The sequence below is a fragment of the Limulus polyphemus genome, unplaced genomic scaffold (genome assembly GCF_000517525.1).
Source record: "Limulus polyphemus unplaced genomic scaffold, Limulus_polyphemus-2.1.2 Scaffold2366, whole genome shotgun sequence".
NCBI lineage: Eukaryota > Metazoa > Arthropoda > Merostomata > Xiphosura > Limulidae > Limulus > Limulus polyphemus.
In genome coordinates, this window is record NW_013667976.1 from 55454 (window position 1) to 71550 (window position 16097).

Genomic DNA, 16097 nt, shown 5'->3' on the forward strand with positions numbered 1-16097 from the left:
ATTTAAGGATTCCAGTTTGTAAATAGAACATCGTGAATGATAGTAAACTTAATTCAAATAGAATAATAAATAAATAATCGGTGTTAAAATAAAATAAATAATGTTGTGTTATTAATTCTTACGTAAAAATCTGACTCACACCCTAGCTAGCAGTTGTTTATGGAATTTGATGATATATGTAGCGCCTAGACTACTGTTATGTCTATCATATCCCAGCCGGCCTGACACATTTGAATAAAATCTTACATAAATTTGATGGTTAGTACCACAGTGTTTACTTGGTTCGTTTCTGAAAATTGGGAAGTGGATTGTCACGGAGAAATTTGTAAAAAGTGGGATCCTTTAACTAACCGTTTAGGCCTCGAATGTTAAGGTCCTTTCGACAAGCAACTATGCCGCCACCTTTATCGGCTAGATTATTAATAATGTCCTTGCGAGTGTTCAGGGTGGACATAGCATATTTTTACTTTTTGGAAATATTAAGCCCCATGTTTGTTTTCTTGAGATTAATTTTGTAGATTTCAGTTCGGCAATGTCTAATAAACGTCAAGAACTGTGAGTTATCCTTCTGGAGGTGTCCAGGTTTGACTTCGATCTTCCAAGCATTTACAAGGTATCTAGTGAGCAGGTGTTGTTGTCAAACGGCGTGGTATTTGTAGAATCGCTAGCTGGAGTTATTGGCAGAGCTCGGACGTGACGTGTTAAAATATCCATCTGGTCGATTGCGAGAGGCACAAAATTTAGTCCTTTTAATAAAATAGAAACTTCAGCTTCGTTGAGAGGAGGGGTCGTCTGATATCGTTACTACTCGTTTCACACCATGGATTGATATATCGTTACTACTCGTTTCACACCATGGATTGATATATCGTTACTACTCGTTTCAAACCATGGATTGATATATCGTTACTTCTCGTTTCACACCATGGATTGATATATCGTTACTACTCGTTTCACACCATGGATTGATGATGAATTCTTAAAGGAGACACCTGATTGTGTAAGGTTATTATACTAATTGTCCCTCGGTGAGACAGCAGTAAATCTAAGGACTTACAACGCTAAAGTCCGGGGTTCGATTCCCCGCAGCGGACAAAGCAGATAGTCTAATGTGGCTTTGCTCTAGAATAAAGTAACAAATAAACAATTATAGTAACTCAAAACATTAATATATTGGCAGTCGAACTCGCGTATACGTTTATAGACGATAAAGGTTTCGGATAACTCTCAGAGGAGGTACAATTACGAGTAGAAGTTATCCATATCTTCTGCCTCTTGTTTATAAATTTGAAGTAATTATACAGTTTAGAACTTTAGAGGCTATTTGTCGATTATAAGAAATATTGTTTATTTTCAGTTCATGGGAATGGACGTGGTAAAACACAGTTCCCGAGACATTTAATGAGGAATAATGGTTACAGCACCTTGTTTTGTGTAGCTGTGAATAATTTGAGTCCAATCCTAAAGGAAAGGAAAGGATGGAGAAACGTTACCATATCTCTGCTGATAGATAAGTAGAGATTATTTCTATTTAACATTTATATGGCGAGGCTTGGAGGGAAAAATAATTAGTATCTGAAAAAAAAACCCGCAAAAACAGTTATTGAAAAAGGTTAACAACACATTTCTAAAACAAAACTTCCTTTATTTGCGCCACATTTCGGAATATTAACTTGTTAAATACTTTTGCTTAAATTTTAAGGACTGATAAATTTCAGGACATACTACGGAAAATAAATGTGTGTGTGCATGCATACATTGTTGTTGTGCCAACCAGAAAAGTCTAATATGTCACTATTGCAATGTGTAAAGAAATGGATTAACATTAAATATGCTATAGTTCACAGTATGATGAAAGAAAGATATGTTTGATTTTGAATGCCAATAACATAAATGTTATTCCTTTCGATCAAAGATAAGTATATGTTATTTTAACAATTTCGTCGTATTTTTCATTTCTATATTTCTCTACACACTTTTAAACAGAGCTTGCCCACGTACAAATTACTTTAAACTACGTACAAACTACTTTAAAACTACTCTTACTTGTATAACAACATCTTAATGTTGTAACAAAGAATACGAAGTACAACCGAAATAATACGGTTATATGCCTCAGGGTGTTTATAACAAAGACATTGTATATTTTTCAGATTGTGTTATGTTTTTTTAAAAAAATGTCTTCCTAAAGTTAATCTGTTTATTCTTATTGTTGTGTAGCAGTTTTTACTCCACTATTTGACTTGTTAGGATAATCAGATCCAAGCTGTTTTTATCTCTCCAATAAGGTACACATCATAGCATATCCTTAGACCAAATAGAACAATTGTTTGAATTCTTTTTCTGCTTCCGGGTGTTGGAATCAAGTAATTTGTCGAAGACAGTTCAAATCAGACACGTTACCTGTATAACTGAAGCCAATTCAGACTATGAAACGTAAGATCTATGAGAACCTATCTGAGGAATAGCTCGTTAATGAGACACTACACTAACTGACCATTGATTTCATTGCATGGTTACCCAACCATTAAGAGTTTCATTGACGATATCACACGCAGTGTGTATTGAAAGTACGAAACAAAGAGTCGTTAATAAGTCGCAAGAATATTAGAGGGATAAGATTTGAATTTTGTACAGTCCAAAACTCCATCAACTATAAACCCACGTAAACATTCCCGCCAATCAAACACGCAACGATTATTCAACAGATACTTATATTACAATATATTTCAAATTACGAACAATTTAAAGAGAGTATTGAATGCTTCTGCATAGCTCCGTAATCTTATTTGTAAGGCCACGGACTTACAACGCTAACATCCGGGGTTCGATTCCTGCGGTAGGCTCAGCAGATAGCCGAATGTAGCTTTGTTCTAAAACAAACAAACATGCTAACAACCTTATTTGTAAATGCATGCTTTCATTACTGGAGGGCAGTTTTTAGTTTTTGGTGCAAGTACTGTTTGTGTTCCAGTTGCGAACATCAAATGATTCAGAAAACACACACACATATATATAATAATGAAAGAAACGTTTTTGAAGTTTTCTCATTTCAGAACAAGCAAAATACTCGATACGTCAGGCCACAAATGAATACCTGTACGTTAACATACAACTCACACGTCAGGACCTAGTACAAAACACCAAAGTAAACCGCCGATTTAACGACTTCACAACTCTTCAAATGCACGAAGCAATAAAAATCCTACAGCAAACTCCCATAATCAACAAACAATCGACAGGAACAGCACCCACACTGCTACTTCTTGGCGAGAAACCCCCAAGCCACAATACAACACTCCACCAATTAACGCCTTCCACGAGCTAGATACCACCACCTGCTTACCCATACCTATAAATATCCACCAACAGTAATCACAATTCACACAACATTCAGCCTTGATAATGGATGCAAAACGCAATATATGCAGATTTTGTTAAACAAGACCGATGTCTGTAGGTTTACTTTCTTCTTAGAATTCTTCTCAAGAAGTCGATAAGCCGTCTTAACGTTGTTAGAACAACGGGTAAAAGTTGTAGTTAGTGATGAGTTGGCCGACGCGTTTCGAAATTTTTCATTTGTTGGAATAAAGCTGCATGTCAGTATAAAAATAAAAAGTACTTACATGTGCATTCTACCAAGAGCAAAATAAAACAGTTAATTTTTAACCATTATTTATAGCTTTTTTTTAATGAGATTTCAAAAAATATTAAGAATATAAGTCACCCATTTAGTATCGAAATGGCTTTATCTTAAAATTATTTCTTGAGGATAACATGAGCTAAGAAGGCATGTACATTTATGTAACAAATTCAAAAATGATAACTTGGGTAAAATTATTGCAGTACTTCTGGAGTGTGAATAGTTCTGACTTCCAAGTACCTGCACCTTGGGGTCCTGTTCTGTCTCTTTCTCCAGGAGAGATGAAAGGAGGAAAAACATACTTGTTAACACTTACAGGTTGGTTGTTGTAAATAACTGGATAATGAATGAAATAAAACTAATTTCTTTTCTGGAACATTGAATGTATGTGCTGAAATCCTTAGTTTGCTTGTCTTTGTACAGTTGTTGCTGTAGCACTCAATTAGTGAATAAGTACTTGTTTTCATTAAACTAAACCAAGTATTATGAAAAGTTTGTGTTAACTTAAAAGTCAGAAAAGATTGAACAGGAGTAATGGAACAGCTTTAGCTTGTTGGTTGAGATATGGATCTTGGTGAGTCTTTTAGAACACTTTCAAGTATTCTATTAAAGTTGTTGAAAAGATGGCTTAAAATGAGCTATCCAAGATACTTGAAAATCTACTGTTAACTTATCAAGAAAAAAAATGAATATAGGTCAATCTGGGGCACAAGGACTATCCAAAAAGAAACCTTCAACAAGTTGTACCTTGACCATGGTAACAGATGATAATCCAAGAACTCAAAGGTCAGTGGCAGAAGCTTTCCACATGCCCCAGCAAGGCAACAGTATGAAACATAATTAAGGTCAAGAAGGAACTCAGTCTAAAAACAAGTTCATCAGGGTGTGATTTTTCAATAAAAGGCTTCCAGTCATACCTTCCATTCAACTGTCACATATCTTAAGCAACTGGAGAATGAAATTGGTATTTGTGCTCTTCCATATAAAGACATACCAGTCAAGTCAGCAGACATAACACCTTTGGATTTTTATACAATCAATCTTTTGAAATGGGCACTAAGAAAGCCATGGTTTTTATACACTAGATGGATTATGGAAAGCAAGCAGGGAAGATTGGTGTGCTCTGAACATTACAGCTTTAAATGTGGAACTACTCTTCAGGGCTGTTGTCAAAATGTGGAGTTGTGAGATAGAGCATGAGTGGATATGATGATGTAGACTATAACTGTGTTGAGGTACCAAAATCATTTTAGTATAGCAGACCCAACCTCTGTTAATGTGTGCATATTTTACTCAGGTGCTTCATCTTGTTATGGACATGCTCTCCTACATTTTAGGATCAAAGTAAGTAAAATGTATGCTTGAATACAGGTTATTCTTTATCCATATATTTCTTTTTACAAAATGTCACATACTTATCCTTTAGAATGTTGCAAAATTAACAGCAAAATTTGTTTATAACCTCAAGAATTCTTGACATCTGATAAAAAGAGAACATTTTATGTCTGGACATGTTTTTGTATTGTTTTAATTAAAAAATGTATATATATATATATATATACCTATTAGTAAGTGCTAATGTGAATATTAGTTTATTTTGAAATATGTTAATGATATGTTATTTCCTAATCTTTTTTAAAGTATTATTTATCTTTCATCTGCCAGTCATTAAGTTGTTATTTTTGTGTTTCCAATAACCTGTTTCTTGTTTTTATACTGCTTAAACTGTCAGAGAGTATGAATAATAATGATTTCAATCTTTTAACTCATATAAATAACATTCAGATGTTGTTAGTACTTCTAAGTAGTATTTTAAATGTTTGTAAATACAGCTTCAAATATAGCTATCATAACTTAAGCCTCTTACTTTTTTCCTTTGGTTTCAGTATATGTAGATCGTGGTACAGTATTATTCAACAGTTCAATAAAAATTCAAACTTCTTTACCTCCTCTGATTGCAATTACACACACTTCTAAACTTGTAATTGGCTACAATCAAACATTTTGTGTGGATGGATCTATGTCTTACGATCCTGGAGACAAAGAAGCAAAACTTGAGTATGTTTGGACATGCCGAAAGAAAAAAGCAATTGGATATACAGGTTGTCATACATTAACTTCAAAGTCTAAAAGGATTAGACTAGAGATGCATTTAAGGGATGCTATATTTCTACCTCACTTCTGTGTTCCAGGTGGACTGTTGCATGTTGGAGAGTAAGTGTGCAATAAAGTGAAAGTAATTTTACATGAAAATCAGTGTAACCAAAGAGTATATTAAATATCAAAGTTAATTTCAAATGATAATTTACAATATAAATATGTTTAACCATTAATTAAATAAATAGATTCAACGTTTAAATACATTATTTTACTGAAGGAGCTATACACAGAAATAAGTGTAATAGAAGTTTTTATACTGAATTTGGAAAATTATAAAAACTATCCTAATAGTTACTCTTTTTAGTCTTCAGTCTCAGAAGTAGGTCAAATTGAATTAATGACTAATTTTATTTAAGTCAAAAGATTTGTAGTGTATTGGATTGGACTTTCATGTCTATATTAGCTTATAGTTTAATTTTAACACATTCATTTTGTTGTAACAAAATACTGTAAACTGTTTAAAAACATGTGGTAAGTATGAAATTGAATAATGATTCTAGAATACTAGTAATAGTAATTGTGTTCATATTACATGACCTTACTTCTGGGCTTTTAATCATATTTATTTTGTATTGATTTGTAATTTGATATTGAATGAGATTACATCCATACAATAAATATAATTTATATTAAGCAGAGCAGTTAAAAACGTATTCTGTTTTAAGATTATTTTCCCTTCATTTATTTGGTTTCTAATACCAATACTCAACAAGAAACTCAAAATTTCTAATAAATTTTTCTTTTGGAAGATTATTAGATCATAATTGTCTATATGTTATCTATCCCTCTTTCTTATATTTGATTAAAAGAAAACTTTAAATTATATTATGTAGCTGCTTCAGTATAAGAATAAATTTTTAATTGGAATTTTTATTTTTCTTCCTTAGATACTCCTTCACATTATCTGTATTAAAGAAAAAAAGAATTGCAAGATCCACCACAGCAGTCATTATTAGCAGTTGGCCCGATATACCAATTGTTACCATACCAAGGACAGTTAATCAGTTGAATGTTACACCTGATACTGGAAAGTACTTAGAAATCCCAGCATATTTGGATTCAAAGCAGAATGCATTAGTTCGATGGACATTTCATAATGGTAAGTGTGAGACATCTTTACTTACACACTATATCTATATATAAGTATTTTGCTTTCTTTTCATAATTTAGTTGTACTTTTTGCTGGACTACAATGCAAGTAGTAGCTCTATTAAATACTGAGGTATGAACACTATATTATAATTGAAATTTGATTTTATTCATTGAAAATTATTGTTATTATAACTATTGTGGGCTTTATTCAATTTACCTCAATTAATACTTCAGTTGCTTTTGTTTCTTTGTTACAATAAATTTAAGCTGTAAGCTTAATAAAGTATTACAATACTCAAATAAAGAATTAGTGAATTAAGTGTGCCAATATTATACTTACAACCACACATTTCTCATATATATTTCTCAAATTTTTTATAAACTGGTAAATGTACTTAACTCACTACTTAAACAACACTGGACAACACAACAAACAAATTCCTCCTGGAGAAAACTCAAGTGATTCAGGGTAATTTGATGGTGCTGATTTAAAAAAAATATAGTCAGAATTTGTCATCACCTCTAGATTTTGAGTTATATCAATATCTCAATATTTTATCAGCACTATGGGAAATACTATGCAATCAACTCAATACAATAGATTTATGCTGTGAAATTATGTTTACTTTGACAGTTTAATGAGTAAAAAGTATACATCTTTACAACATCAAACATTGATTGTATTGTGTTGGGGTAAAATTCCAAATATAATTGTTGTGAATTGCACCACTTTTGCTTCATTCCCACGCTCACCTGCTACACCCAGGAATCATGAAACCCTTATATCCCTCGACTGAGCATAAATGGGTCAGAGTCAGATGCCTTTCTCACAGTTGCTTTTCACTCACTCAGTTGGTCACTTCACATCGCTCCACACACAGTCAAAACAAAGTCTAATCTTCTTCCTCACATCATACCCACGGTATAATCAAATTCTGCAAACTTTGTTTTTTTTTAAATATTTCAAATTCTAGTTCTGTAAATATAAATTTTATATTTTTTAGAAAATCATTTGAAATGCTGGCTGTCTCCAGTTTATGTAAAGTCAGAAAGTGCACAAAAATCAACCAAACAGTTTATGCTACATTTGTGGAAAATATATTACAGTTTCACAAAGGAAAAACATCACACACACACAGTAAAGGTAGCCTACTACCACTATTTTGGGTGTAAAATTGGTAACCAAGAAAAATATTGGATTCCACACATGTATTATACAGTTTTCACATCTGGCTTGACAGAATGGCTGAATAAGAAGTGAGCAAGTATGCCATTTGTAGTTCCCATGATATGGTGTGAGCCCAAAGATAATCTAATTGACTAATGTTTCTGGATATTCAGGCAAAACTAAACAATACATTAAATATCCAGATATTGCATCTGCAATGAGACCAGTACCTCATGGAGATGGTCTTCCAGTGTCACATCCACCAGTGAATGGGGAAACAGATAAGTTATCCTGTGAAGAAGACAATGAATTATCTTCATCTAGTAATTCTATTACTGTGGCACCTCAGTATAAACTGCTTCATCTGATTACACAAGATGACATGACTTGTCCCTATCAAGGCAGCATGGGGAAATTCTTGGCTCTTGTTTACAGCAATGGAATTTATTAGCTCCAGGAACAAGAATATCAAATTACGGAAGTTGCCATCAAAGTCTTGCTTTTCACTAAAGCATACAAGATACTTTGTGTTTCCATACAATTGTTGATTCATTAATGGAAGAATTAGGTACTACACGCCATGGAAACTTTTTATCAACTCATCTAAAGTTAGTCTGAAAGCTGTTCTTTTGCACAATGGGAACACAAAGTCATCAGTTTCTGTTGCTCATGCTGTTAACTTGAAAGAAACTTATCAAAGCATACAGAGTATACTTGAGACCATCAAATATGATCACCATAGGTGGAATATATTTGGTGATCTAAATGTTATATCAATCCTGCAAGGCCTCAGAGTGGGTATACCAATTATTGTTGCTTTTTGTGTCTCTGGGACAGCCGAGATGATAAAAATCATTTAAAAAAGAAGGAATGGCTAGTGAGAGAAAATTAAATACTAGGAAAACAGAATATCAAATATCAACCTTTAGTGAATCTTCAAAATGTGCTTCTGCCCCAACTTCATATTAAATTGGGACTCATGAAGAATTTTGTAAAAGGAATGAACAAATATGGTAATGGTTTCAGATATCTGTCTGACAAATTTCCAAAAATTGAAGCAAAAATGAAAGGTGGTGTCTTTGTTGGGCAAAAGATTTGGCAGGTGTTGATGGATGATGATTTTGAAACAGTACTCAATCAGAAAGAGCTTGCTGCCTGTAATTCACACTGGTTGTCAAAAATTTCTTAGGAAATCACAGAAATGAAAATTATGCTGTGATGATTGATGATATGCTCAAGAACTACAGAAAAATGTGGTCTAGGATTTCACTAAATATGCACTTCTTACACTCCCATGTAGACTTATTTTCAAATGATCTAGGTGCAGTGAGTGATGAGTATGGTGAGTGCTTCCACCAAGATATTTCTACATTGGAAAAGCAATATCAAGGACACTGGAATCCTGCTATGATGGGAGATTACCGTTGGTTCTTCTAGCATGAAACTGAAAACATATATGAAAGCCGCAACAAGTCATGCAGATATTTTGTGACAAAAAATACCATGATGAAAGTTCTGAACATAACCTCTGTGTATTTTCAATATATAATATTATTATACTCATTGTTTTTGAAACTGGTATTACTGCAACGGGCAGTGCCTTCATGGATTTAATTGTTGGAGTTTCAATTATACTGCCAGTCACACCAATTTTATTTAGTGGAGGATTTGCAGTGGCGAGTGGAGCTCACAAGTCGCTAACTCGAGGTAATTTATGGTTAGAATAAAGAATCAGAGTCCCAGACCAACATTGATCAAATTATAACATTTATTAACCATTTCCAAATAACATCCAATATAAATCAAAAGTCTGTTAATCGTTATACACTTTTCAAATACCATTAATTTAGACTATCCATTAATACACATAGGTACACTTCTCTTAGTTAAACATGAATATTCCTTTAAGATTACTTACATTAACTGATTAAGAGAGAAACCATAAATCTATACTTACAACAGAGCTGGACTGGTAAACTTGCAGAAGTTTGGGACTTTCATAGCCATGGTCATGAACAGTAGAGTTTGGGTACTTGATAACACTTCAAGAACTTGGAGGAGAACTGATTTTTTGGTTTTAGACAGGGGTTTTTGAACCATATTTTCTTGGTATTCTCTTGACCTTCCAAACAGTATCCAGAACTACTCGCAAGTAGTCCTACCACTTTCTTGGTTGATCTGTGCAAGTTCCCGGGCTAACCCAGAACCATAATCAAAACTCTCAAGTGATTGGTTACTGTTATATTGAGTTAGCTGGTTGCCTTTCTACTTGTTCTAATACACCAGTGTCTTGTAAAAGATATCACATCAAAGCACCACTTTTGCTTGTTAATAACGACTTTTTCGTAACTTTCTTATTGCACTTACTTCGTTGCTAGGCAATATCTTTATGTAACTTTCTATGCTACTGACCTAGCTAGTTGAACTTTCTTATTCTCAGCCTCATTTCGTAATACAGGCATCTTTACTTACGCCCTTTCTCCATGTACATGTTCACTTAAAACTCGAAAAATTGTTATAACTTTATTCTTAAACTTTTTTATTATTAACTATCTTGATTCAATTGCAAAAATTTCATCAGAAATATTTAATTGCTTCATTACTATTATGTATTGTTTTTGAATATTCTTAAATGCAATTTTCAATGGATGAATAAAGTTATTAAAGAAAAGAATATTTTGAATAAATCTATCATAACTTGAAAATTAAAAGCATCATCAAATTACTTAGAAACAGTTGCATTTTCTTCTAGTAGAAGAGAAATTTTTATTGTTGCCCAGTGTAATCAAATCTTTCTCAATTAGATTTAGTGATACAGTGAGTTCACAATTGTTTATTTTCTTTTCAGATGCTAAATATCAAATAACTGAAGACAGTGAAACTTCAGAAACTTTCATGTTTAAGGGATTATCAAGAGCAAAACCTATATCTCTTACATCAGAATACATCGGTAATATTTATTTAAACGTTTCTATAGAATTGCTAGTAGAGTATCCTTCAACAAATGTATCTTTATCATCACACTCTATTCACTTCAAAGGATCAGTGAATAAACCAAGAATAGTGTCTTTTGAGGTAGGTGATTTTTGTGGTAATGCTTTTTATTTTTGATTGGTAAGATTATTAGCTAAACTATTTTTGTTGAAAACTTTACAGTTATGTAGTCTGTAACCAAAAAAGCATAATGTTTTGGACTAGAAAGTTTGCATTTTTCAGGGTAATAATCCATGGTGATAAATAACACGGAGATTTTGTCCATGCAGTTGTTATTTTACATATTAAAGCAAATAATATTGCTTATTATTTCAGGTTACACCTTCTGAAGGGAACTGTTTGTTAACACCATTTAATATAAAAGGAAAAGTCATCTGGAATCAGAAATATTATACTTCAGATTCATATTTTATTGTCTTTCACTTTTCATCTGGTGCTACTACTATTTACTTGACTCCAGGTGTTCAGCTAGACCTGAAAAACCTTCATCTGCCCTGTGGTAAGTACATGAAATATGTTATAACAATTACTTCCAAATCCATACATTGGATTTTGAACAGTGATGCTGATTATACACATATGAATGTAGAAATCAGTAGTTATTGAGAATCAAGATAAGCCCTTCTTTTAATAATTATTTTCCTTTTGTTTCTCTAGGAAGTGGGGAGAAAAGTGATCGGCTCCTCATTTCTCTTGCTGCATGCAGTGGTGGTGCTCTTTGTGCCAGAGAAAGTACTGAGGTTGTGCTAAATCAAGCAGCAAGTACTAGTAGTCACCAAGATCTTGACCATATAGTGCAAACTATACAAGAAAGTATTAATAAAGGTAAGAATGCTCAGAATATTTATTTTAATATCTTCACTGTTGACATTATGAATTAATAAATACTTCAAGAGTTTTATCTTTTACGTATAAAAGACATCTGTTTAATTTCTGTGATTGTTTTTGGCACATAAATGGAGCAAAAATATTTAATAAATATATACATATGGGTTGTAGATCCCACTAAATCTTCAGTTTTATCATTAAGCATGGTAGTACTTAAATGTAGGGATCATCATGAAACAAAAACGGCAGCCATAAAAATCCCCATTTAAAACCATCTTTAAAATATCTAAATATTATAAATAGCTAAACAAAACTAAACCTCACTGTACTTGTAAAGCTGCTAAAATCGCTAGGTATGTGTTTATGGAGTGAATCAAAATTTCAGTATTCGAATAAATTTTCATCTAAGTAAATAAGTGATTTTTCCAGACAAGCATACAAAAATAATTATGAACCTTATTGCTCTACTTCTTTCACAGAACTCCTATGTCTGGGGTCCAATAATTCCTTTCTTGTGCCAAAAAGAATACTAATGTGTATATGTATATATGAAATGTACAATGCACAACTTTGGGTAGATAATTAGATTTGAGGGTAGGTTGGGTAGGGATCCTGATGAGTAAAAATTGAATCACGTATACACATGCTTCACACTTGGTATTGCTAATCAAAAGGAAACAAACAAGCATTTTAATGGTACAAAAAATATTGAAATAAGAAAGTAAAAACTAAATAAACTGAGTTACTTAAAATGTAAAAAAAATTCAAGAAACTTAGTTTTCATAGTCTTGACTTTCTTGTTTCAATACTTTTGTAGCATTAAAACTTTCTATATCACTATAGCTAGCTAGGCAATGTATATATCGATTCATACTTGAAAGAATTTTAAATACACAAATTTAGTATTTTTCAACTATTAAATCAGTAGATTCTGAACAAATGTATCACTGTTCTTTTGAGGTTTGTTCTTTTTTATATAAATCATGAAATCATTACAATCTAAATATATTAAATCAATATTTTTATCAATTCCAGTAATTTGATGAATTCTGAACACTTTAATTCAGAATTTACTTAATCAATATCGTTATTTCAACAGATTATTAAAACCTTAAATTAAGTTCAATGGCTGTAAAAGTTCAATAAGATTTGCATATAGAATTTTACACACTTGATATGAATCTTCACTTATTTCAAAACAAGGAAGAGTTCTTCCATGCATAAAACTCCATGCATTTTAATAATGTAGTACATAGATTATATCAGAGTAAAAACAAACACATTGGTCAATACTGACTCTTACTTCACTTGCAGCCATCTAAAGTAAATCACAGATAATATCAAATTTCAAGAAACTAGATGAAGCAAGAAAATTAAAGCTCATTTTAGAATTTCTTTCATGTACAAAGACTCATTTTTATATTCAGTTAACATACCACAATTCTCTTATTTAAAAGTGTTGAAGTACCACAGTCTTGAACATCAGCTTCATACACATTAAGCTGTGACGGATCTACTGCACAAGGCCCTAAGATACCAACAAAAGGTTTGGGTTCCTGTGTGCGAGTTAATTCCAGTCTTTGCAATTGACTTTTTTTGCCAAATTTGTTTTCCACTGAGACACTGAAGATGTATGATACACCAGGATTCAGCTGATCGAGAGAATTTATAGCAATTAAAGACAAATGGTACCAAAAGAAAACTATAATTATATATATTCAATTGATTCTCAAGAAGTCTTGTATATACACCCTAAGGTACTTGTGGAACTAGCAATTCCAAAACAAGTTAAAACAGATAAAAGGATTATTAAGACAATAACACATTACATAAATGAGAAAATGATAGTTAAATCTGCAGAAAGATTAATATATTAAGCATAAATATACATATTTGTATGTATTAAACTTATTTTTTGAAATATAAGTATAAGTACATTCCACAAATAATACACATTATTTAATCAAATACACTAACCCATTCAGCTGGGAATTCAGCAATACTCTCACTTTCTGCCAGTTTCTTTTGAAGATATTGAGCCACTGAAATAACATCAAATGCATAAAATTATGCATCAGCAAATGTGTGTGTTCGTATATATATATCTATATGTATGTTTATCTACTCTAGTTCAATATTTACTGCTATTATATTGTTAATACAGGTGTGTGACTATTATGAAGGCAGGAATGCCTATTCCAGAAGATAAGTTATATTTTATATTTCTCATCTCTCCTTTCTTGCTTTTATTAAAAGAAACAACCTTCTGACAACTAACTGCAAGTAGTGAATGGTAGTTTTGAGGTAAGACATTGTGGACTGAGCATCTATGTCTGCTCCTACGTTTTATAGTTATAATGTTTAATTCACATATAAAGTTTGTAAGTAGTTAAATCTGATAGATGGTGTATTCAAACTGCTGAATGAGACCTACATTATTTTTCTGTCTTTGTGTTTTCATATTTATATGTTATATATATACACATATATATTTTCTCCCCTTTTTTGCTTAGCAATACTAATGCATGGAAGCCAGGCTTTAGAAGTATCTGGTACCATATGGCTACACTTACCTATAACATTCCATATGAAGCCTAATGAGTAATTTCTTTATCAATGTGTTATAATGCATTTTCCAGTTTTATAGTAATATTATAGAATACCTATCAAACAACATTACTAAATTAACACAATATCTCAAAGTCCTCAATTTTATGTCAGGGAGTTTCCCTGTTCTATGACAAGTTTATATAGACTCCAAAAAGTTATAATTTTTCCTGCACTGAAACTATATTGTCTGACAGTTACTTACCTCCTCTCACATAAATAGTTATTCTTGTTTAGTGCTGCCCTATATATGGAAAATTTTTTACGCATACCACAAGTTTTCTATCTCTCCTCTATTGGAATTGACTGATTTCAAAGTGTTTCTCATGCAAATCATCATGTGTCAACCCTCCATCAATAAGAGTACAACATACTCTCATGATGCATGTGACTCCCTCTATTCAATTCTACCAAACTATCCCTTCAAGTTTAGGCAGAAGATGGATGCATCAGTTTTCAGTGGGGAGGAAGGGTGGGAAGTGTGATATGGGGTAAGTACCTTTCAGAAATACATTTATATATTTTCAGTGTAGGAAAATTATAGCTACTGATATGGTATATTACCTCCTCTAACATAAATAGCTAGAATCCCACATTAAATAAGGAGAGGGACTGGTGCAAGGGAAAGAAAGAAAGAAGCATCTGCTCCCTAAGATGAGAGAGAGTCAGATATTAAGATATGATGTGGGGAACTGCACCACTTCTGAATCAGATATACTCTGTGCCCATCGTAAAAAGATGTGGCATATATGGACGGGAAACAGAGGAGCATATCCAACTGGGAGAGAACTATGACCAGAATGTGTTCCAAACCATGCAATATTTATGAAACTCAACTCCAGAAAGTGCATAAAATGAAAAGGATGTGCCCCTAGGTGTAGAGTGGCTAAGGCACAACGAGCCGTACACAGCAAGTCAACTACATTCAAAACCCATGCCACTGGGTACTGACATCCATGTGGGGGTAGAATGAAGATCATACCATCGGTAAGTCAACTACAATCCAAAACCCAGCCACCAGGTACTGACATCTAGGTGGGGTAAGAAAAAGGATCATATCACAGGCAAGTCAACTACAATCCAAAACCCAGGCCACCAGAAACTGACATCCATGTGGGGGTAGGAAAGAGGATCATACCAGTGGCAAGTCAACTACAATCCAAAAATCTGCCATCTGGCAGGGGTAAGAAAGAGGATCATACCATCTTCACCTCAAGTTCATGAGACCGGAAGGAATCTAGTACCCCCTGACTCATGAACAGGGCACATGTGAATATGATAAATTGATAGATCGATCCAGGAACACGACATCCAGTATTGAAAAGATGTCTACATAATGTTATCTATCTCCCTCAAAATTGAAATTGAATGGAACCACACCAAGCACATTAACATCCTAAGAATAAGAAACATCGAGGTATAGCAGAAGGGAAAGAACCATAAAAATTCTCAATACCTCCATTGTGAGCCACTACAATGATGGAGTAGAAATGATCGAGGAATATAGACATCTGTAATACATGTGTGAGGACTTATGTTGATTGGTCCTACTCTAAATCCAAAACCTGGCTACTGGGAACTGACATCCACATGGAAGTAGGATGA

General features: G+C 32.9%; 1 protein-coding gene across 1 annotated transcript in view; it reads left to right on the forward strand.

Moving 5' to 3' along the window:
• The window catches only part of LOC111087606, an 80192-nt gene that overhangs the window by 32144 nt on the left and 31951 nt on the right, over window positions 1–16097 (forward strand). The window contains exons 18-23 of the mRNA XM_022394820.1: window positions 3847–3961; window positions 5530–5857; window positions 6691–6902; window positions 10912–11138; window positions 11373–11556; window positions 11715–11882. Of these exons, the coding sequence (XP_022250528.1) occupies window positions 3847–3961; window positions 5530–5857; window positions 6691–6902; window positions 10912–11138; window positions 11373–11556; window positions 11715–11882 (1234 nt within the window). The remainder of the gene's footprint in view (window positions 1–3846; window positions 3962–5529; window positions 5858–6690; window positions 6903–10911; window positions 11139–11372; window positions 11557–11714; window positions 11883–16097) is intronic.